This window comes from Erinaceus europaeus, chromosome 1, assembly GCF_950295315.1.
Source record: "Erinaceus europaeus chromosome 1, mEriEur2.1, whole genome shotgun sequence".
NCBI classification, from domain to species: Eukaryota; Metazoa; Chordata; class Mammalia; order Eulipotyphla; family Erinaceidae; genus Erinaceus; species Erinaceus europaeus.
The window spans coordinates 19731876-19756159 of NC_080162.1; the positions used below are offsets into that span (position 1 = coordinate 19731876).

The 24284-nt window shown below is 41.2% G+C and overlaps 1 protein-coding gene across 2 annotated transcripts in view; it reads left to right on the forward strand.

Annotated features, from left to right (window-relative positions):
- The window catches only part of MYPN (myopalladin), a 94348-nt gene extending 76065 nt beyond the window's left edge, over nt 1–18283 (forward strand). For both annotated transcript variants that reach the window (XM_007524165.2, XM_060194692.1), the window contains 8 exons: nt 977–1198; nt 1788–1937; nt 3450–3532; nt 5525–5651; nt 8101–8308; nt 12390–12555; nt 13091–13224; nt 17968–18283. In XM_007524165.2, coding sequence (XP_007524227.1) covers nt 977–1198; nt 1788–1937; nt 3450–3532; nt 5525–5651; nt 8101–8308; nt 12390–12555; nt 13091–13224; nt 17968–18137 — 1260 coding nt within the window. In that variant the 3' untranslated portion in view covers nt 18138–18283. The remainder of the gene's footprint in view (nt 1–976; nt 1199–1787; nt 1938–3449; nt 3533–5524; nt 5652–8100; nt 8309–12389; nt 12556–13090; nt 13225–17967) is intronic.
- The last annotated feature ends 6001 nt before the right edge of the window (nt 18284–24284 follow it).

The window sequence follows — 24284 nt, forward strand, 5'->3', positions numbered from 1 at the left end:
GATAAATGCATATTAAAACTACACTGAGATGCCATCTCACCCCTGAGAGAATGGCTGGCATCAACAAACCAGGAAATAACATGTGTTGGAGAGGTTATGGAGAAAAGGGAACTCTGCTACATTGCTGGTGGGAGTGCCAACTGGCACAGCCCCTTTGGAAGACTGTGTGGAGAGCTCTTAAACAAATAGAAATGGAATTACTTTATGGCCCAGCAATACTACTCTTAGGCATTTATCCAGTGTACACTCAAGCATTAATTCGAAGGGAGATATGCACCCTTATTCACACAGCCAGAGTGGAAGCATCCTAAATGCCCACCATCAGATGACTAGCTAAAGAAGTTATGGAATATCTATTCCATGGAATACTCCTCTGCAACCAGAAAAGATGATATTGCATCCTTTGGGACAAAATGGATGAGGCTAGCAGTGATTACGCTTAGCAAAATAATTAAAAAAGACGAAAGACAACTACCCGATGGTTTCACTCAGATATAGAAGCTAGAGATCTGATTTACATCAACTTGCCAAAAAAAAAAAAAATCCAAACAAAACAGAAGTGAGCAAACTATAAGACTCATGAGAACTGTGGTGGTTACCTTTGTGAGATAGGAGGGTGGGGATACAGATTGTGACCTTTCAATCTTATAACAAACTATTAATAACAAATAACAGATAAAATATAAAATAAAATAGTGATCAGGTTGTGGTGCTCCTGGTTAAGCGCACACACTACAGTGCACAAGGACCCAGGTCCAAGCCCCTGGTCCCCCACCTGCAGGGGGAAAGCTTCACGAGTGGTGTTTTTCTGTCTCTCTTCCTCTCTATCTCCCCCTCTCCTTTCAATTTCTCTGTCTCTACCCAATCAAAAAAAAAGATTTTTAAAATAAATAAAATAAAAATTGTCTTCTCAAGTTCTATTTTAGACACTATTCCCTTCCACCCTTAGAAACTGACATGTTTGCCATTTTGACAGGAATACAAAATTTCAAATTTTGAGCAGAGGCTGATGAATGAAATAGAGTTTCGTTTGGAACGAACTCCTGTTGATGAATCGGATGATGAAATCCAACATGATGAGATCCCTACAGGCAAGTGCCTTGCTCCTGTCTTTGACAAAAGACTCAAACACTTCAGGGTCACCGAAGGCTCTCCAGTCACATTCACCTGCAAAATTGTTGGAATACCAGTCCCAAAGGTAAGGGGAAATGACCTATCAGTTGGTTAATCAACTGTACAGAACTATAGACAACACTTTCAAGAAAGTCTGGATTGGACTCTAATGTATCCACAGTGGGAACAAAATCAATTATCAGAGGGCTGGTGAGATTTTGTTTTCCCCTGGTAAGTCCATTGCTTGGCCAGGCACACAACCCGGATTCAAGAACTTGACCCCTACAGCACTTGAAGACATTTTGGTCTCTCTGCTTCCTCCTTCTTCTCCTCTTTCCCCCCTACTTCCCCCTTTTCAGTTAAAAAACGTTCACATTGAGGATTAGCAAAACAGTTTACCCAGGAAGGTGACTGTTTGGCCTTGTGCTTGACTGAAGTTTGAGTCCAGCCCACATGGTACTAGGTGAAGTTTTAGAGCTGTTGTGTATTCCCCTCTTTCCCTCTCTATCTGAAAAATCTAAAATCAAACAAACAAACAAACAAAAATCCCCTACAATAATAATTAAAAAAAGACAGAAAGAAGAAAAAGAAAGAGAAAAAAGATATAAAAATTAGCAAAGTCCAGATAATTTAACTTGAACGGATATATTCTCCTTAATTATCTTTCATTTCAGGTTTACTGGTTCAAAGATGGGACACAGATTTCAAAGAAAAGTGAGCACTGCAAAATGAGGCGAGAAGAAGATGGGACTTGTTCTCTGTACATTGACTCCACCACCAGTGATGATGATGGTAACTATACCATCATGGCTGCCAACCCCCAGGTGAAGATGCAGAGTTCAGCTGTACTACCATACTGCATTCTAAGGAAGGCATGATTGATGTCACAATGAATGAGACCTTGAAACATACTAACTACTAAGGATTTCTGAGGAAAATAAATAGGAAGCACTGTGATTGTGTGTGACTTGAACACTGTTATCACAACCTTAAAGAACAGTTAAACAGCCTTAAAGAACCACTGATCAGTTGGTTGTTCAATGCCTAAACCTTTATCAAAGGACAATAGTCCTATTCGCTTTTTTCTGTTTACTTCCCAGACCTAATGGGATGTCTTATATTTTTTCAACCTATTGACTCTGTAAAAGAGCCTATAAATCCCTCTATCAGGAGTTGGGCAGTAGCGCAGCGGGTTAAGCGCAGATGGTGCAAAGCGCAAGGACTGGCATAAGGATCCAGGTTCGAGGCCCCGGCTCCCCACCTGCAGGGAAGTCGCTTCACAGGCGGTGAAGCAGGTTTGCAGGTGTCTGCCTTTCTCTCACCCTCTCTGTCTTTCCTTCCTCTCTCCATTTCTCTCTGTCCTATCCAACAACAACAATACCAATAATAATTACAACAATAAAACAACAAGGAGAGCAAAAGGGAATAAATAAATATAAAAAAATTATTTAAAAAGTTTTAAAAAATCCCTCTATCATAGAATAATTTGTTCCCATCCTTCAGAAAATAAGCAAATTATTCATAAAGATTTGCAGTTACTTACCACATTCACAGTTTCCCCCTTTTTGGGTAACAGTTGCAAAGTTGCAGTCTTTCTGAATGAGTGCAATATATACCCCCCCTAAAATATAACAGAAAAATATCTCAACTACTATTAGATGGGAAACAGAACTTTAATTTCTATTCTCACCATTTTTCCTATTAAAATATTAGTTTTGAAGGTAATCTTCATTGAGGAAAATATAAAAGAATTTTATCCATATGGCCGCAAATAATGTCATGGACATACTAATTCATTTTGAGGTCTGGGAACCGGGCAGTGGCGCAGCAGGTTAAGCGCACATGGCACGAAGCACAAGGGCCGGTGTAAGCATGCCGGTTTGAACCCCCAGCTCCCCACCTTCAGGGGAGTTGCTTCACAAGCAGTGAAGTAGGTGTGCAGGTGTCTATCTTTGTCTCCCCCCTCTCTGTCTTCCCCTCCTCTCTCAATTTCTTTCTGCTCTATCCAACAACAATGACAGCAATAACAACAATAATAACAACAACAGTGATAAACAACAAGGGTAACAAAAAGGAAAATAATAATAGTAAAAAAATATCTGTGGTTTATTTCTCAGCATAACAATGAAAATAATCACGGTATTCTTAAATACACTTCTCCCTTGACTATTAACAGTGATTTTAGTAACATTATATTGTTTACACAACCCCTCTCCAAAGAACATTTGTAATAGTTAGACCAAAGGTTTATAGTGTTCTTGTTCAGAAACAGTTGATATAAGTTGAAAAAATGTTGAGCAATCTTTATTTTATTCTCATTATCTTCTACTCCTCAGGGGAGAATCAGCTGTTCTGGACACTTGATGGTTCAAAGTTTGCCCATTCGCAATAGACTAACATCTGACGGCCAGTCTCACAGGTAAAAACAATAAGACTCTCCCTTCTCTACCACTCCCCAAGTGTCCAACCACTACAATAAGCACCAAGGGTTTTGGATACACAAACTGTAAAATGTAGTTCTCTATCTGTATCACTAGCATCACTTGAAAGTTTATTGCAAATGCAAAATCCCAGGTCCCAGTCTAAGTCTTCTGGATCAAAATCTACATTTGAAGAAGATCCCCAAGATCCACCAAAGCAAAGGACTCTGGGGAAGGAAAGCAGGGAGGGGGCTGAGGGGCAGAGCTTTGGGGCTTTGGTGCAGGATGGTGGGAAAGGACCTAAGTTGGGGGCTGGAGTGTTTTGCAGACACCTATCACAATGAGATGAGAAAGTCTACCCACGTGGCAACAACCATACTATAGACCATTAGCTGTTACCGCTAACCCTTTAATAAAATTATTTAAAAAAAAGATTCCCAGGTGATTAGCACATTAAAAATTGAGAAACGGGAGTCGTGCAGTGGCGCAGTGGGTTAAGTGCACGTGGCGCAAAGCGCAGGGACGGCGTAAGGATCCCGGTTCCTCCCCACATGCAGGGGAGTCGCTTCACGGGCGGTGAAGCAGGTCTGCAGGTATCTATCTTTCTCTCCCCTCTCTCTCTGTCTTCCCCTCCTCTCTCCATTTCTCTCTGTCCTATCCAACAACAAAGCAACGTCAACAATGGCAATAATAACCGCAACGAGGCTGCAACAACTAGGGCAACAAAAAAGGGAAAAAATGGCCTCCAGGAGCGGTGGATTCATGGTGCAGGCACCGAGCCCAGCAATAACCCTGGAGGGAAAAAAAAAAAAAAGAAGAAGAAAAAAAAATTGAGAAACAATAGATTGTAACACACTTTTAATGATTAAAAAATTTAGTTGTACCTATGCAAATAAGAGATAAAACTTTTAATTATTTATTTATTGGATATAGACAGAAAGAAATTGAAAGGGAAGTGGGAGATAGAGAGGGAAAGAGACAGAGAGACACCTGCAGCTCTGCTTCACCAATCGTGAAGCTTTCCTCCTGCAGGTGGGGACCAGAAGCTTGAACCTGTGTCCTTGTGCACTGCAATATATGCTCTTAACCAGGTGCACCACCACCTGGCCCCAATAAAACTTTTTTGCATTAAATGACCATCTTGTCTTTAAGAAAATAAAAGCCTTTAATGATATGTGTATACAGATCAAAGATTTTGTAATTGTCTCCTTAGCGATAGACTTTCTTCCACTCTGACTTTGCTAACTATCAATACAAGAATAACGAGAATGACTTTCCCTTGAGTCCTAAGGTGCCACAGAGTCCTTGTAAAACATTCCGTAGTGCTGACATGGCTGAATTCAATCTGACTTACCAAAGGAACGGAAACTGTGACCCATATTTCAGATACAGTATTACACTACCATCACAACTATACCTTTGCTTTGTGTTTATTTTTCTTCAAAGACCACTGTTACTGTTGATTATTCTTAAGCAGTTTTATTTTATGATAACTTTAATATTCTACCATAATTGCCAGGTTAAAGTTTACTGCTTAGAGACATAGAGATTACAGCTGATTTGTCTGGGCAATAAACAGGACCTCTCTTTTGGCACTCATCTGAGGGTCAGATTGAATACTGATTTATTTGTTTGCTAATTGAAACTTTTGAATAGCCGATAAATTCTAAGTCAAGGAAAGCTGAGCTACTTAACCCAGAATGACTATAGAGGAAGGAGCAAGTGCCCTTTTATTTGACTACAGATCTCACAAGATAATCCTACAATGTGACTTTAATACCATCTTGTTTTTGGTTTTTGGTTTGTTTGTTTTTGCATCAACTCCACATTTTATATATTGTTTGTCATTTATTTATGGTTCCTCATTACCCTTCCCACTCACCCCACAAATCTAATCTCCAGATCCTACTTGCCTGAATGTCCATAGTCTGTTATCCTAAGTTTGCAAAACGGTCTCTATATTCAATGCCTGAACGTGCTCGTTGTTACAGAGGAAGGTCCCGAATGCAAGAAAGAGACAAAGAGCCCCTTCAGGAACGCTTTTTCAGACCACATTTCCTGCAAGCTCCTGGGGACATGGTAGCTCATGAAGGACGACTCTGTCGACTGGACTGTAAGGTAGATTCTAGCACCCATTCTTGCCTCTAGATCTATTTATATTTTGTACTTGTTTAAAATTCCACTTTATAAGAAAATTTATTTCACTTTTTAAAATGTCTGTTTTATGAGGGAAAGAGAGCAGAACTCCAATCTGTTAAAGGCAGTGCTGGGCATCAAACCTAGAGCTTCATGCATGTAAAGTATATATTTTTACCCGCTGAGACACACACCCAGTCACTATTTGTACTGGGTCAAGGGAGGGCAGAATACAGAACAGAGAGACATCATTTTTTCCCTCACAATGCCCTTTTGAAGCATTTAATGCCAGTCAAAAATATTTCGTGAAATTAAATCCTTTATGTCTCAATAAAAATTATATTGTTGGGAGTTGGGCGGTAGCACAGCGGGTTAAGCGCACGTGGCGCAAAGCGCAAGGACCCTCGAAAGGATCGGGTTTCCAGGCCCCGGCTCCCCACCTGCAGGGTCACTTCACAAGCGGTGAAGCAGGTCTGCAGGTGTCTATCTTTCTCTCCCCCTCTCTGTCTTCCCCTCCTCTCTCCATTTCTCTCTGTTCTATCCGACAACAACGACATCAGTAACCACAACAATGTTAAACAAGGGCAACAAAAGGGAAAATAAATATTTTAAAAAATTTTTAATTGTAATATATATACATACATATATATTATAGAATAATCTGAGGGGTGGGGGGACAGCATAATGGTTATGCAAACAGACTCTCATGCCTGAGGCTCCTAAGTCCCAGGTTCAATCCCCCACACCACCATATACCAGAGCTGAGCAGTGCTCTGGTGTTTCTCTCTGTATGTGTCTCTCTGCATCTCTCTAAAAAATAAAATAAAATAAAATTTCTTTAAAAAGAAAGAAAAGGGAGTCGGGCGGTAGCGCAGCGGGTTAAGCGCATGTGGCGCAGAGCTCGAGGACCGGCATAAGGATCCCGGTTAGAGCCCCCGGCTCCCCACCTGCAGGGGAGTCGCTTCACAAATGGTGAAGCAGGTCTGCAGGTGTCTATCTTTCTCTCCCCCTCTCTGTTTTACCCTCCTCTCTCCCTTTCTCTCTGTCCTATATAACAACGATGACATCCATAACAACAACAATAAAAAACAAGGGCAACAAAAAGGAAAATAAATAAATATATAAAAAAATTTTAAGTATAATAATCTGTATACACACCTCTACATAGTCATAGGAGTAATCAGAAATCGGAAAGTGATTTACCATATTAATGCTAATTTATTACCTTTAGATATTCAGCATTTCAATTCTTTTTTTTTTTGCCTTCAGTGTTACAGGGTTATCGCTGAGGCTCAGTGGCTATACTATGACGCTCCTATAGCCATATATATATTTATTCCAATCTTTTTGGATAGGACAGAGAGAAATTGAGAAAGGAAGGGAAGATAGGGAGAGAGAAGAACAGACACCTGCAGATTGTTTGTGAGGCAACACCCCCTTCCCCCCTGCAGGTGGGGAGCCTCGTGCTCCAACCAGGATCCTTGCAATCCATACTATGTTCGCTTAACCTAGTGCGCCACTGGCCACCCCCCCACTCCACCCCCCACCCCACCCCCCCGTTTTAATTCTTTCACCAGAAACTAAGTTCAGTTGAATAATTAAGATATCATTAGTGGGAGTCTGGCAGTAGCGCAGCAGGTTAAGCACATGTGGCTTGAAGCGCAAGGACCAGAGCAAGGAACCCAGTTCAAGTCCCCCGCTCCCCACCTGCAAGGGAGTCGCTTCACAAGTGGTGAAGCAGGTCTGCAGGTGTCTTTCTCTCCCCCTCTCTGTGTTCCCCTCCTCTCTCCATTTCTCTCTGTCCTATCCAACAATGACATCAATAACAACAACAACATCAATAACAACAACAACAATAACAACAACAATAAAAAACAAGGGCAACAAAAGAGAAAATAAATAAATAAAAATTTAAAAAGCATTAATATAAAAAACTATAGACAAAAATGCAGAATGTTATGGAAAATTAAATACAAATTAGTAAGGGCTTGAGGTTAAGCTTTTGTAGAGTTCATTTCTCTAGACCATTCTTGTTCTCTCACTAACTTCTGCCCTAAACGTTAAAAGATATATGTAGTTACAATAGACGGTACAGTCTGAAAGCGTTGATTTATACCTGCCCTTTCTTTTAGCTACCTCTTGCTTTTTTAGGAATATAAACGACAAACTGGTTCTGAAATTGATGCTGCAGGCCTATTCATCCAGTTAACATATCAAGTCTTATTTATCCCAGACTAGGATATAGTTGTGATGTGAGTTGGGGTTAAAATGCTATATGGCTTAACTTTATAAGGCCAGACCTTTTTTGTCCTGATGCCCTACAGAAAAGAGTGCTTTCCCTCTTTCCTCTCACTTGCTGGTGCCAGATGAGGATGAAGAATTGAGCCACCAAATAAATGTCATTTGCCTTGGCTATCTTGTTTCTTATTAGGTGAGTGGCCTACCACCTCCAGAGCTGACATGGCTACTTAATGGCCAACCGGTACTACCAGATGCCTCCCACAAGATGCTGGTCAGGGAGACGGGAGTTCACTCTCTACTCATTGACCCACTCACGCAACGCGATGCAGGAACCTACACTTGTATTGCCACCAACAAAACCGGGCAGAATTCCTTTACTCTGGAACTCACCGTAGTAGGTAAAGTTTGCTGCTTGAGTATGTAAAAATAATTCCCTTCAAAGTTGCTAACTGGAGCATGGCGATAGTATAATGGTTATGCAAGACAGCTCACATGCCTGAGGCGCTAATGGCCCAGTACTGAGCAATACTCTGATTAAAATTTTAAAAATCAGCAAAGTTATTGCCTGATCTGCAGATACTTTGATAGGATGTCCTAGTACTTTACCTGAGCAATTCTAACTTCAGTTTCTCCTTTCTCTACACTGCTTTAGTATGCTACAGCATAATATTGTTCCTTGTGCCTATTATGCATAAATGAATGGAAATTACTGGGTCAGAGAGCAACAGCTCACTAGGTTGGACACATGTCTTGTAACTAAATTCATGTTTCATTTATTTATTTATTTATTTATTTATTTATTTATTTATTTATTGGATAGAGACAGAGAGAAATTGAGGAGGGGGAGAAATACAAAGGAAGAGAGAGACAGAGACTCCTGCAACCCAGCTTCGCCGTCCACGAAGCTTTTCCTCTACAGGTGGGGGCCGGGGTCCTTGTGCACTGTAATGTGTGCGCTTAACCAGGTGCGCCACCTTCTGGCCCCACCGCTCACTTTCAGTTTTTTTTTTTTTTTTTCCTCCAGGGTTATTGCTGGGCTCGGTGCCTGCACCATGAATCCACCGCTCCTGGAGGCCATTTTTCCCCCTTTTTGTTGCCCTAGTTGTTGCAGCCTCGTAGTGGTTATTATTGCCATTGTTGACATTGCTTTGTTGTTGAATAGGACAGAGAGAAATGGAGAGAGGAGGGGAAGACAGAGAGAGAGGGGAGAGAAAGACACCTGCAGACCTGCTTCACCGCCTGTGAAGCGACTCCCCTGCAGGTGGGGAGCCAGGGGCTCGAACCGGGATCCTTATGCCGGTCCCTGCTCACTTTCAGTTTTATAGTTCGTCACTCCTGGCTTCTCTTCCAAATCCTAGTCAAATTTTGACACTTTCATCAAGAACCCCTTTACCTGAAGGGCTCTTCTGTGCCCAGGAAACTCATATTCATCCTCTCCCCCCCCACCCCTTTTTCTCCCTACCAGAGCACTGATTAGCTCTGGCTTATGGTGGTGTAGGGGATGAAACCTGGGACTTTGGAGCCTCAGGCATGAGAGACTCTTCGCGAAACCATTATGCTATCTACCCTCACCCCATACTCATTCTCTAAGATTTAATTCAAAATTCCACAACCAAGGCACAGTGGACCCACTAGTTATGTTCTTCTCTATTTTTATTGCATTTAGAAAAAGGAGAGACTCTTAGAGTACTTATGGTACTCTTAGTATTTGTTTATTCTTTACCACCTTAAAGAAGCCATGAGCTTGTATGATAAGAGATTCTGGCCTGTTCTTCTGTATGTCACTCGTGTCTGCCTCAGTACCTGTATCATATGGAAGTGGTCAACAAATGATGAGTTGGTGACTAAACTTAAAAACCTCTTTACAGGGAGTTGGGCAGTGGCGCAGTGGGTTCAGAGCACGTGGTACAAAGCACAAGGACTGGCGGAAGGATCCCAGTTCAAGCCCCCCAGCTTCCCACCTGCAGGGGAATCACTTCACAGGCGGTGAAGCAGGTCTACAGGGGTCTATCTTTCTCTCCCCTTTTCTATCTTCCCCTCCTCTCTCCATTTCTCTCTGTCTTATCCAACAACAACAACATAAATAGCCATAACAATGTTAACCAACAAGGGCAATAAAAGGGAAAATATATAAATAAATGTTTTTTTAAAAGAACCCTCTTTACCTACTAAGGTAGCATAAACAAAAGCACTGTAAAGCTTATAGATAAGGACAGCAAATTATTATCACCTAGAAGACAGTAGTCCGAACAAAATTGAATTTCAGAATGTACAAAGTCTAGTACTAAGCTTCTCTTGCTATTTCCCAAGTGCGGCCATTGAAGGGAATCAGAGTGACCTAGCATATGAATCAGCTCTTTAGATCAGTGGCTGTTTTCCCAGTATATTTTATTCTTTCCCTTCCTCCCCCTCCAGTCTTAATTTCTTTTCACCAACAGAATAAGAAAAGCTCATTCTTCAAGGATATACTGACTATAGAACTTTACTTTCCCTCACTACTTTGCTCTGGACCTCTGTGGTATGAATAATATGTACATTGATCTTTTTAAAAATATTTATTTATTGGGTATTGGAAGGAGAAGGGGAGATAGAGAGGGAGAAAGACAGGCACCTGCAATACTGCTTCACCACTCATGAAGCTACTACCCCTCCCCTGCAGGTAGAGGCTGGGAGCTTGAGCCCGGGATCTTGCACATGGCAACATTTGTGTGCTAACAGAGGAACTACTGCTCAGCCCCTACTTTGATTTTTTTTTTTTTTTTGTCTCCAGGGTTATTGCTGGGGCTCTGTGCCTGCACTATGAATCCACTGCTCCTGGAGGCTATTTTTTTCCCTTTTGTTGCCCTTGTTATTGTTATTATTATTGTTGTTACTACTGCCATTGTTGTTGGATAGGACAGCGAGAAATTGAGAGAAAAGATGGGAAGACAGAGAGGGGGAAAGAAGACAGACACCTGCAGACCTGCTTCACCACTTGTGAAGTGACCCCCCTGCAGGTGGGGAGCCAGAGGCTCAAACTGGGATCCTTATGCCAGTCCCCTGCACTACCGACCGCCCCCCCACTTTGGTTTTTTAAAAGTCTTTTTAAAAGTATAACTAGTGTGAACTTTGGTGGTGGGTATAGTGTGGAACTATAGCCCTGTAATCTTATAAACTTGAAAACCATTATTAATGCACCAATTAAAGAAGTATATATTTTTTAAAAGTCCTGGATGTGTGAGATTCAGAATAAAAGTTGATGAATAAATAATACTTGTGAAAAATAAAGATAAATGAGTTTATTCAGCATATAAATATGCAATTGATTACAGAACTCTTAAAGAAAACCCTTTAGGAAAAAAAAAAAAGAAAACCCTTTAATTCTGCACTTATCATTTGCATACCATGTGTGAGACCTAGATTTATGTTATTTTATTTATTTATTTATTCCTTTTTTGTTGCCCTTGTTTTATTGTTGAAGTAATTATTATTGTTGTTGTTATTGATGTCATTGTGTAGGATAGGACAGAGAGAAATTGAGAGAGGAGGGGAAGACAGAGAGGGGGAGAGAAAGATAGACACCTGCAGACCTGCTTCACTGCCTGTGAAGCGACTTTCCTGCAGGTGGGGAGCTGGGGCTTGAACCGGGATCCTTATGCTGGTCCTTGTGCTTTGCCATGTGTGCTTAACCCGCTGCACCTAGAGACCTAGATTTTTAAGTGTGATCTCTCAGGAAATATGAACAAAATTTCTTCATCTTCTTTTGTGATGATTTCTGGAGCTTGTCAAGGCTGTGAAATTCTCTTAGAACTATGAAAAATGTTCTAAATCATAGACACAGTGTGTGGGTGCCCACTCTGCTAAACTCCAGAGCTGTAAAGAGTCTGAAGCATGAACCGCAGGTACTTACTGTTAAAATATCAATATCTCTCTGGGGCCAGGCAGTGACATATCTGGTTGAGCACACACATTACCGTGCATTACCCCTGGTCCCCACCTGCAGGAGGGAAGCTGCAAGGATCTCTCTATTCACTTCACTTCTCAATTTCTTTCTATCAGATAAAAAATAAAATAAATATTTTTAAAAATAAGAATGTTTCTTTTTGTTGCTGCTGTTCCCATCAACCACTGGGGCTTGGCTCCACTATTTCCTGGTGGCTATTTTATTTTATTTTTCATCTTTTAAAATTTTCTTTATTGGGGGATTAATGTCTTACAGTTGACAGTAAATACAGTAGTTTGTACATGCATAACATTTCTCAATTTTTATTTCATTTTATGTTCAAACTGAAGATAAGAGTGAGAGGGGCAGGAGGAAGAGAGAGGTAAGCAGAGAGAGAGAGAGAGAGAGAGAGAGCTACAGCACTGCTCCGCCATTGGTGAAGCCTCCCTCCTGCAGATGGAATGAGTAGTTGAACCTGTGTCTTTGCACATTCTAATCTGTGGACTCTGCCGGATGAGCTACCACCTGACCTCAGGAATGATTCCTCTGTCCTTCAGCCAAAGAGGTGAAGAAAGCACCTGTGATTCTGGAGAAATTGCAGAACTGTGGTGTTCCAGAAGGCCACCCGGTAAGACTGGAATGCCGTGTGATTGGCATGCCTCCACCCGTGTTCTACTGGAAGAAGGACAACGAGACCATCCCTTTCACCAGAGACAGGATCAGGTACAGTCCTACCCACGTTCAGAAGGAATTCCAAACTCACTGGAGCTTGTTGAGTCACACACTCAATCTACAGCCTTTTGAATCTGGCGTATCTTACTTAGAACAATGCATCTGAGTTTTGTCCGTGCGACTGTGCGTATCAAATATTTATTTCAGAGCCCAAAATTCTGGGCAGGACTTAAGCTTTGCCATGCACGTGTCTGTGGTTCAAGCATCACATGAGAGTGCCACAGCACCAGGGGAAGCTCTGGTGTTAGGGTATCTGTATCTCTTTATCTGAACGAATAAAAAGAATCATTTACAAGTGGTAGGATCATGTATTGATGAGACTCCAGCTCTGTGAAAAAGAAAGAATTTATTTCACTGTCGCTGAGGAGTTAAGTGGCCCGTTCAAGGGAGGAACTGAACTCCTCTTCATTCCCCCACTAGAATCAGAGGGGAAGGCAGCACCGCGCTGCTTAATTTGTCACAAGTCCTAAACTAGGTCATCTCTGCCCTCTAGATACAATATGCACATTTTGTTTCTTTTCTCCAGCATGCACCAGGACACAACAGGGTACGTCTGCCTCTTCATTCAGCCAGCCAAGAAATCAGATGCTGGATGGTACACACTGTCGGCCAAGAATGAAGCCGGCATCGTCTCGTGTACTGCTCGGCTGGATATCTACGGTAGTGTAATGGCATGAGTTGAACATTTACGAATGACAGGCAACTGAAAAATGTTTTCAACAATAGCCATTGTGCATTTCCTTAAGCCGGTCCTTGTGCTTTGCGTCACGTGCGCTTAACCTGCTGCGCTACCGCCCAACTCCCTGTGCATTCCCATAAATAACTTGGTTAGATTATATTTTACTGCTAGAATATGATTTCTAAAAATCTTTTCATCCTAGTCACTTTCATATTTTTACAGCTTCCAAAACAATTTAAAAAATGATTTCTAATACTAGGAATTACAGTTGCTTCAGAATACATATGCATTTATACTCTGGTCAGTCAGCATCTTCACACTGTTCCCTTGCTGCCGTGGGTTACCCACTGGGACTCCACACTGCCTGTCCCACAGCCATATCTCCACCCACCAGAACTGTCCCAGCCCCATTAATTGGCTATTTCATTCCACCATTATTGGTCCCCATCCCAACTAGTCAGGCTAATGATAGAGTATAGTCTTGGACAGGGGGTAGATAGTATATTGGTTATGCAAAGAAGCTCTCATGTCTAAGGTTCCAAAGTCCCAGGTTCAGTCCCCCACACCACTGTAAGCCATAGCTAAACAGTGCTCTGGTATAAAAAACAAACAAACAAACAAATGCAGTCTGATTAATAATACAAAATGACATTTGTATAATGACATAATTTACTGAGTGGTAACCCCTAGATCACCCCAAACCCAAGAGATTATTGTAATAATTACTCTCATGTAAATGCTGAAGAAACCTAGTTGAGAAAATGTTAAGTGACTTCAGCTGGGTGCAAATCCAGGTACTTGTCCTTTCCCTCTGAGTCCTGTTTCTATTTTTTTTTCAATTTTATTTATTTATTATTGGATAGAGACAGAGAAAAATTGAGAGAGGAGGGGGAGCTACAGATGGAGAGAGAGAGAGACACCTACAGCCTTACTTCACCACTCGTGAAGCTTTCCCCCTGCAGGTGGGGACTAGGGGCTTGAACCCAGATCCTTATGCACTGTAGTGCGTGCACTTAACCAGGTGCACCACCACCTGGCCTCGTTTCTAATTTTTCAGTAGGATTTAGCAAATTACTATCATTTTTAGAAAATGCATATTATTAACTTATGATGAGAGCTAGAGCATCATTTTGGCACATGTAATGCCATGGATCAAATTTACAACTTTATGCTTGAGACTCCAATACTTTATCCACTGCATCATACAAAACAACCCTGCTTGGCATATTCTTGTACTCTTCTATAGAAATTTCAACACTGACTGGTATTTTTGGAGACATGTCCCTTAACCTAAAATACTAGTTCTCTTTATTTCTCTTCCTAATATTTTAAATTTTAAAAAATATTTTTACTGAGGGTCTGGGGGCTAATGGTTTACAGTTCAGTGGTTGACACATAAATACAATTGCTTATCTTTCCATGATAGATGTCTAGGTGTCTGGAAGACACTCATTCCCCAAACTAGGTACCCTCCTCCCATCAGTCACCTGGACCCCAACTCCCCTCCTCTCATTCCTTTCCCTCCTTCTTCAGAGTCCTTTGTTTCGGTGTAATACAGTACACCCAGTCCCAGTTTAACCGTATGTTTTCCCTTACTGTCCCTGTGTCCTGTCAGTGCGGTCACACAGTACTGGCCCTTCTCTTTCTGGCTTATTTCACTCAACATGATACCTTCAAGTTCTGTACAAAATGTATTGATGTTTGTTACTCACTACTAGTTTAATATGATTAACCAGAAACAGAGACATGATCCTGCCTATAACCTGAGGTTCCTGCTCTTTATATATATGTGCCAGGCATCTCCTTTTTTATTGTATCAAGAAGGGGACTCGGCATGACATTTCCCCTAGGTCTGATATTAGAAGGAAATATGAAGCTCTCTGGTTACTTTTTTTTATCCTTAAACTTGAAAAGAGGGAGTCGGGCGGTGGCACAGGGACCGGCGTAAGGATCCTGGTTCGAGCCCCCGGCTCCCCACCTGCAGGGGAGTAGCTTCACGGGCGGTGAAGCAGGTCTGCAGGTGTCTGTCTTTCTCTCCCCTTCTCTGTCTTCCCCTCCTCTCTCCATTTCTCTCTGTCCTATCCAACAACGAATTGCATCAACAAGGGCAATAATAATAACCACAACGAAGCTACAACAAGGGCAACAAAAGGGGGAAAAAAAATGGCGTCCAGGAGCGGTGGATTCATGGTGCAGGCACCGAGCCCAGCAATAACCCTGGAGGAAAAATAAATAAATAAATAAGTAAATAAATAAATAAACTTGAAAAGAAACTCAGCTGTGAGGGAAGTTGGCTCTAATGTGTTTTTTTCCCTTGTAGGGCTTGTGATGTGTTTCTTAATCTAGCCTAAGTCCTCTAGGTATTTTCATGTTTCACCATGTCAAAAGGAAATAAGTCTTTCAACTAATAAACTATATCAGTAAGTCCTGAAACTTATGAGTCTTTCTTATTTATTGATTGATTGACATCAGGGTTATTGCTAGGGCTTAGTGCTCACAAGATTAATTCAGGGTGTCCATTTTTCTTTTTCTTTTATTTTCTCTCTCTCCCCTCCTCTTTTCTGGATAGAGGCAGAAAGAACTTGAGAGGAAAAGAGAAAAGGAGATACCTACAGGGCTGCTTGTGAAGCCTCCCCCAGCTCCCTGCAGGTGGGGACCTGGGGCTTGAACCCGGGTCCTAGTGTGTGGTATTGTACACATTCTTGTGGGAATGCCATCGCCAGGCCCTGAAACTGATGACTCTTGACCCACTTCTGTTCTCCTACGTCCAGGCTCACAGTCTAGGCCCACTCTTCTTAATTCTTGTCCTGACTCTACAACCTATAAGAGGCACTATTTCCTCAGAGGCGATTTGGGAGGGGTGATGGAGAGCCAAAGTTAAAATCAATCAATCCCATACACTCCCACTCCTTCTCAAATATAAATCCCTGGAAACCTAATCAGAAGATTATTTGCAGGACCCCAGAGACAGTTCACCAGGTAGAGAGCACCATACCAGGTGATAACACCAACTGACTTTTTTTTCTCTAGAGTCATCACAGGGACTCAGCCTTTCTTTCTTTCTCTGAAATTAAAAAAATAAACTAAAAATATTGACCCAGGAGCAGTGAATTTGTACATACAATAGACCCCCTGCACAGTATAAAAAGAGAGAAGAATGCTTGGTAATTTCTGAATCAAACAACAGGGAGAATTGCACAGTCCAGTTACATAGCTTACTCAGGTCACATTCAAGCCTAAAGATAATGTCTGCTTAAAACGAAACCTTTGTTTGTTTGTTTGTTTAACCAAAGCACTGCTCAGCTCTGGCTTACAGTGGTTTGGGGGACCTCAGAGCCTCAGGCATCAGACTCTCTTTGCATAACCATTATGCTATGTCTGGGTTGCATTGCGGGTGTTTCTTCCCGGGCACGTGCTCTCTGGGTTGGAGAGAACTCGACTGGAGCCAACCTGGGCTGCTGCTTACTCAGTCGGGAGAGAGACCAGGAACTCGTAGCAGAGCAGGAACACAATGCAATGCCTTTATTGATCAGAGACAACGCCTTTATATATATCTTTAACCGGAAGTGGCAAGTGGGAAAAGGAAATGGCTAGGAGAGGGGGTGGAGAAGAGTGAAGGTAGAAAGCTTCCATAGCAGGTGCTGCGAAGGTTCTAACCAGTGGGATTAACCAATACCCTGCAGGCAGGGTGGGTCTCAGGCAAAACAATGATTATGTAAATAGATCACAGCATCAAGCAATGCAGGGGAGCTGGCGTAATGCCCAACAATGCTGTCTACCCCCACCCCATGAAACATGGAAACATGGTGAACATGGAAACTTGAATACACTCTTGCTCTTCTCTGAACCATAGTTGATTACACATAAGTAACTTTTTTCCATTTTCTCCTTGTGGCTCATCAGGACCTGGTTAGGGTGCTGGGCAGACTATAGCTGATTAGGGTGATAAGGGCTTGAGTTAGGTACTTCTCAGAGGACTGGCTTCCATTCCCAGAGGTTTCTTATCTCTCCTTTCCGAGGTGTCCTCCCTGGAAAACTGCAGCCCTTATTACCCTGCCCCTAGCATACAGCTTGAAATTCATTACATGAATACATGGCCATGAATTTACTTCAAGAAATCATACAAGCAACCTATTCTCCCTTTTATAAACCCAGATCTGACTGGATTGCAGTGATAGATTTTGGAATTAGAAAATTAAAAGGTTACCAACCATTTTCTTATTCCTGGCAGGAATAAGAGTTGTTGTTGTTGTTTGTTGTTTGTTTTTAATATCTTATTGGAATTATATATTCAATGAGTAATACATTGTGAAATGTCTATCATAAATACTAAGTATGACATGACTTCACTCATCAATAAGAAATGAGTATTTTTAAAAAAAGAAATGAGTATTTTATATTACTGATTTAATGGTGACTTACAAGCTTCTAAAACTGTAGGGGTATAGTTTCATATTGCATCTACCAACAAAGTTCTGTGCCCCTCTCTATCTCCCACCCAAAGTTTATTGTTAGAGTTCTCAGCAAGTCTTAAAGACAGGTTGTCTGCTTCAGGGAAGGAGAGATCATATTGCTAGTTTACAAATGAAACATTTCAGACCCAGATGTATTGCAGTGCTTTACTGAGTCCCACAGAGAGTGCTGGACTAGACACAGAGGCACCTCTGCAATGCATCTACTGCTGCGGCCCTTTGACTGTAATGCCTGTGTGATCCATTTTCCAGCTCAATGGCACCAGCAGATTCCACCGCCCATGTCCATTCGGCCCAGTGGCAGCCGCTACGGATCCCTCGCTACAAAAGGACTTGACATTTTCTCGGCCTTTTCCTCTGTGGAAAGCACAATAATGTATTCATCCTCTTCTCGGAGTGTGGTAGAGAGCGATGAACTTTAGGAAAACCTGGCTTCCTGCTGTGTAAAGAGGTGGACTGTGGAGGAGGAAGGGCATCTCCACAAGTTGAATTTCAAGCAACAGGATTTGAGTAAGTTCCCACACTGCTGGACCAGTAGCAACAAGTGCTTTGAATAAGTTAGCTGGAAGCTCTTCAAGCATCTGCTAGGGGGATGGGGGGGGGGGCGGGGGGAATCTGGGGCTTTTCTTTCTTTTCTTTCTTTCTTTCTTTTTTTTTTTTAAGATTCTAGCCAAAAAATAAAGGGGGCAGGGAGAAAAAAAAATACAGATGAGCCAAAGAAGTCCTGCCATCTACTACTTTGGGGAAAAGCTCACATGCTCTCCTGCCTTCTGCTGTGTTAAAGATGCTTACACTGTTCCAGGAGCAATTAGGGGCCATATGCCTGGGATGAGAGGAGTTAGGCAGTCGTGAGTGTCAGGAACTCACCAAACAATGCAAAGGAAAGAGGAGAGGAGAGGAACACTACATCACTTTCTCTGATTGCATCTGGAGCAGTCATTTTGGTGGATTCGTCAAATCAGTGTCTACTTAGCATTAGGAGATCATGCCATGCAACCCACGTATACGGAGAAGTACTTGTGATTTGTTTCTCCTGGGTGCTCAGAACCACATAACTGAGTGCTGACATTGGTTTCTGAGATACAAAACTTTCACTAAAACCCTGAATGTTGCATAGTACATTTATTCTCTATCTAAAACAGGGTTCCATCTGCCTTTCTGCACCATTTTCCTATGGATTTAGTGATGAGTGTTTTTCTTTCTGGCTTGATATTATAAATCTAAAGGGTTGCTAGTAAATCAACCAGAAGGAAATCTTCTATGGAGTCACTTTAAAAATTACTAGCTTCAATTGTCAGTTGCAAAATATGCAAGAATTATTATCATCTGACCACAAAATGCAAATCCTTCCTCTTTGCCATCCCTACCCTCACCCACCCCACCCACAAAAAAAAAAAGTCCGGAATTGTATTAAACAATGAGGAAAGAAGAGGTGCAAGTGAGGAGATGGAAGAGCGTTGATTTCACTTCCTCCCAGCAGAGCAGTGGTGTGGATCAAGTTCTTAAATAACTGAAGTACTTTGATCGAATCTCATACAGAAAACATACTAACTGGGGGAGTGGGAGAAAAGGGGAATACACACCTTTATTCTAATTCACAGATTCAAAAACTGTCCTTAATTTAAAGAGATTTTTAGACTAAAATTCATGGAGTGTCACCAGTGCTGAGAAAAAAAAATGCCTTGCACATAGGAGATTGTCAGTAAATATTTGTTTAGTGAATGGATCTTACACTAAAGGAATGTACAACTCACACACCAGTCCAAAAGCATCCTGAGAATGGTCAGAACAACATAGTTTGCTGCAGACTCACCAGTGAAATGAATTGAAAGTATCTGTTATCAATTCCCTATGCTCAGTGCCATCAGACTTGGGTTTGCTCAAATGAATAAATGTAAGTTGTTTAGAAAGGCATGAAGTTTTCTTCATTTCAAGGTAGGGGCTTCAAGCATGAAAATAAGTTGATTCACTCAGAAATAATTTTTGTGTTAGGGCTATGCGACTTGCTTTGGGAAGTACAACACTAAGATAGTCTCTGCCCTCAGAGAGTTTATGATCTAGTGAGAGAAGCAGAATGCAAAGTAGAGTGCTGCTTCTTGGGAAGAGGAATCCACTCTGTATCAAAAGAAGTTTCTACTACTCTTCATCCTATGTTTTTCATAACTCTAAACTCATCTTAATCTTTTTCTATTTTTATTTCCTAGTGTAAGAAAACGCCATAGATTAGATCCTTATGAAAGAGTGTTTTCAGTCAATTAGTCTATGGAGTCAATAGACTTTTTTTCCTTTTTATGCAAATACAACAGTAGAAATGTAAACATATGTATGAAATAGAATGAATTTCATACAAATTGTATCCTGTTAAATGTTTTATTTCTGTATTAACTTCTACGGTGGAAGCTTGTATTATCAAAGAATACTTCTAGCTCCAGGATTTCTTCTCTGCAAGTAATTGCACACTCCTAAAATATATTTCTCTAAACCTCAGACAGTTCTCTCGTGAAAGGATAGATTTCATCGAGACATCTAAATATTTTAAATCTGTTAATGGTCAGTTCAGAATTTTGGTCATTAGGTGGCGCAATCTAACATAAAATATAGCAAGCTAAAAAAGATCCTGAAATTTGCACTATTGGCATAAGTCAAAACAGACTTTCTCAACCTCAGTATTAGTGAAATTTTGAGCTAAATAACTCTTTGTTGTGAGGGACTGTCCTAAGCACTGTAAGATGAGAAGACTTTCCTCAGCAACTCAAACTGTTTCCCAACATAGCCATAAAAAACTTCCCTAGGAAGTGGAACACCCCTTTGTTGAGAATCACTTTGTTAATGAACCAGAGTCCTACTTTAAAAGTTCTAGTAGAGTTCAGTTACACTGATGGGAGGGGTGGGGGGGGGGCATTTGGGTTCAATATATCTCAAATGGCAGAGTTAGCATCTTCCCTTTTTTTTTTTTTTCTAGCATCTTCCCTTTCATGATTACATATCAACCTATTTCAGTGATTTCCATTAATAGCCTCATCATATTCCTAGTACTTTTTTTTTGTTTGTCTAAGTCAATTAGCTAATCCTATCCATGCTAATATTATTTCTTTTATATTCAGGCCTTCTCCCCACCCCACCTCCTACCCACCCCCCAGTCTCCCCCTACACACACACACACAAACACACACACACAGAGTTCCCCAGTTCAGACTTCACTATTTTCTTAAACCTCTTCATTACTTGCAACTTCAACCATAATGAGAAACTTTTAACCGGTTTTGCTGCCACTAGTCTCTCTGCTGCTTCATCACATCAAAATTCAGCCCAGATCTCAGCAGTAGATCCATCTTCCTGAAGTGCTGCTTTAATCCTCTTGTTCCTCTGCTTCTCTGGAGCCAGCCCAGGTGCCAGCTGATCTACTCTGAATATTCAAGAATATCTTAAAGCTTTTTATCCATTCTTCAAAATGCATGCCTGATGTGTGAACAAACTATGTATATGGTTTTCTTCTGCTTCCATAGGGAAAGCTATCCCGTAGTCTCCACTTACAGAGATCTTGCCTTTTCCTTTCTTTTCTGACTCTCCAGACACCAATCCAATATAATTCTACTTTCCTTGAAACTTTACAGCAATTTTGAGTCTGGAAAAATAAAGATTCCTTTGGACAGTGTTTCATATAAACAACCTGCCTGCACGAGAACTTCTTCCCCTACCCTAGCCCTGTTTTGTACATACTAGATTTTAATTACTGTGGGTGCAGTAATTAAAATTACTACGCCATTATTGATTTGATAGAGACTCAGAAATCAAGAGGAAATGGGAAGACAGAGAGGAAAAGACACATAGAAATAACTTGCAGCAGGGAGTGGGGCGGTGGCACAGTGGGTTGAGCGCATATGGCACAAAGCACAAGGACCAGTGTAAGGATCCTGGTTCGAACCCCCAGATCCCCACAAAAAACAAACAAGCAAAAAAAAAAAAAATTACTACACCAAAAGTTTGCCATGTGCGATATTCAGAGTATGCACTCAATTATTTCTCTAAATTGAACTGAAAAAGTCAGCGCACACACATTTACAGTGTACAATGAACCAAGTTCAAGCCCCCGGTCCCCACCTTCAAGGGGGAAGCAGCACTACAGGTTACACATTATCTCCTCCTTATCTTCTCCTTCCCTCTCAGTTTCTTTGGAAAAGCACTTTTCAAAGTCTCCCAGGTAATTCCAATAAAGAACCAAAGTTGATAAGAGTAATTTCAGAACTTACTTGCAAAGGCCCAAAAGGATACAGATGCCATGCGGCTGTAGCATTGACACTGGTAAAGAACGAGCACCTAGTGCATATGCCTACAAGCAGAAGAAAAGCAGGAACCCCGCATCTTACTACTGTTGTGCTGTGTGCATTAGACAACTAACATTCACGAAGACCTCAGAGAAAGCTCGATTTTTTGCAAAAATGGACCACAGATAGAAGGGAAGGTAATGCAGTTCATCTGCGACCCTCCCCCCTTCTTCCTTTTAAAATCCCATAAGCACTCTTCTTTCCAAACAAATGAAGGGCTTTCCACAGCTTGCTCAGTCATGGAAATAGGGACTAATGGTGAAATGAAAAAAGAGAACATGGTATTATCAGTAAATTATCTTTTTGAATCGTAACGGGACTCACCAAAAATTTTAATGAGAATCGCCAAGTAGAGGCATTGTTTCAGTGCACCTTTCGCTTTCTATGAGTCATTTAACTTTTGTAAGACTCCAATGAGAAATTAAGTGGTCAAGAAACTGATAGTGCATAGAACTAGAATGATTAATGACACTTTGCATGTCAAATCAGTCCCAGCTATTTTTTTTTTATCTTTATTAGGTAGAGGCAGCCAGAAACTGAGAGGGAAGGGGATGAGAGAGAGAGAGAGAGAGAGAGACCTGCAGCAATGCTTTACCACTCGCAAAGCTTTCCCCTGCAAGTGGGGACTGGGGGCTTGAGCCTGGGTCCTTGCACATTATAACATGTGCGCTCAACCAGGTGCGCCATCACTTGCCCTCCCCAAGCCAATTTTTGCAATAGATTATTAATTTGGATCATCCTCAAATGATAGATTTCCTTCCATAATTTCACTTATAAATTGGATATATATTTTCTTCTTTTTTAACCATAGCTCTACTCAGCTGACTTTGGTGGTATTGAGAAGTGAACCTGGGACCTCAGAGCCTGAGGCATAAAAGTCTTTTGCATAACTATTAAGCTATCTCCCCATCCCCAGTAAATCAGTGATTTAAAATCTAGGTTATATATTTTACTTATATATACTCAGTGCTAGATTCCTCTAAGAGTCCAGAAAAGCCCTTTCAATTTGTGAGTTATAGTATCTATTACACTGAATTGGATTATGGTCCCAAGGACACAGCCAATAAGAAAAGAAAAACTCCTTCCTCCTTCTTTGGTGTGTTCATGATATATCATAGCTAAGGAGTTGACTAGTCCATTCTACAGACATTCCCCATTCTGTACTCCACCCTTCTCCCCAAATGCCCTGCAACCTATGACTGATAATTCTTCTGCTTCAACCCATCTTATCTCATCCTTTCTCAGGGTCTGTCAGCATACTTCATGCTTCAAAATGACCTAATTCTATGATTATGCTAAGTGGAGTAAGTAAGAAGATGAAAGACAACTACTGGGTGGTTTCACTCCTAGTGTAATCTAGAGAACTTGAGCCTAAAAATAAATAAATAAATAAATAAATAAATAAAGCAAGAAAACTGTAAGACTTGTGAAAATTTTAGTCGTTATCTGTGGGAGCTAGGAGGGTGGGGATACACAATGACCGCATCCCAGCTCCACGCATCTTGGCTTTATGTTCAGAAGAAAACTAATTGAACACATTCTGAATGCTTACGTCTTTTTCTTTTCTCTTCTTTTCTTTTCTTTTCTTTTCTTTTCTTTTCTTTTCTTTTTGCTAGAGCCCTGCTCAGCTCTGGTTTATAGTGGTGTGGACGTGGGACTTTGAGTCTCAAGCATACGTCTTTTTGCAAAACCATTATGCTGTCTACCCCCATCTCTTTTTTTTTTTTTTTCTTTTCCTTTTCTCAAAGAGAGAGAGAGAGTGAAAGAGACCACAGCTTCCTTCAGCGTGGTAGGGGCTGGGCTCACACTCGGGTCTTACGCATGCATGGCAAAGCAGCACACTTTCCAAGTGACCTGCTACACCAGGCCACTTGACAGCCTTTTAACTTCACAAAGGTGTTTTAAACTTTAGAAAACACTTGGTATCCTACTCCTATCAACATCTAGTCAATAGAATTGCTGGAAAATTAAAAATAACTGATAGTAATTAGACTGTGAGGGAAAGTTCTCACTAAGTCCATCTTTCCTCCTACCCACACACTCCCAAAGGACCTTCCAAACTGAGGTCCTGGCTTGAGTTTATTTGCAGATGAGCTTTTTGTAAGTTGCTTATCTACTCAAGGCAAATTTACTTATGACCTTTCTTCAAGGTCCCTTCCAGTGTCCTTGAGTAAACTGGACTCAAAGTATTTCTGTTAATGGTTAAGTTGAAAATCCATGTGCCTTACACTAAGATGAACTAAG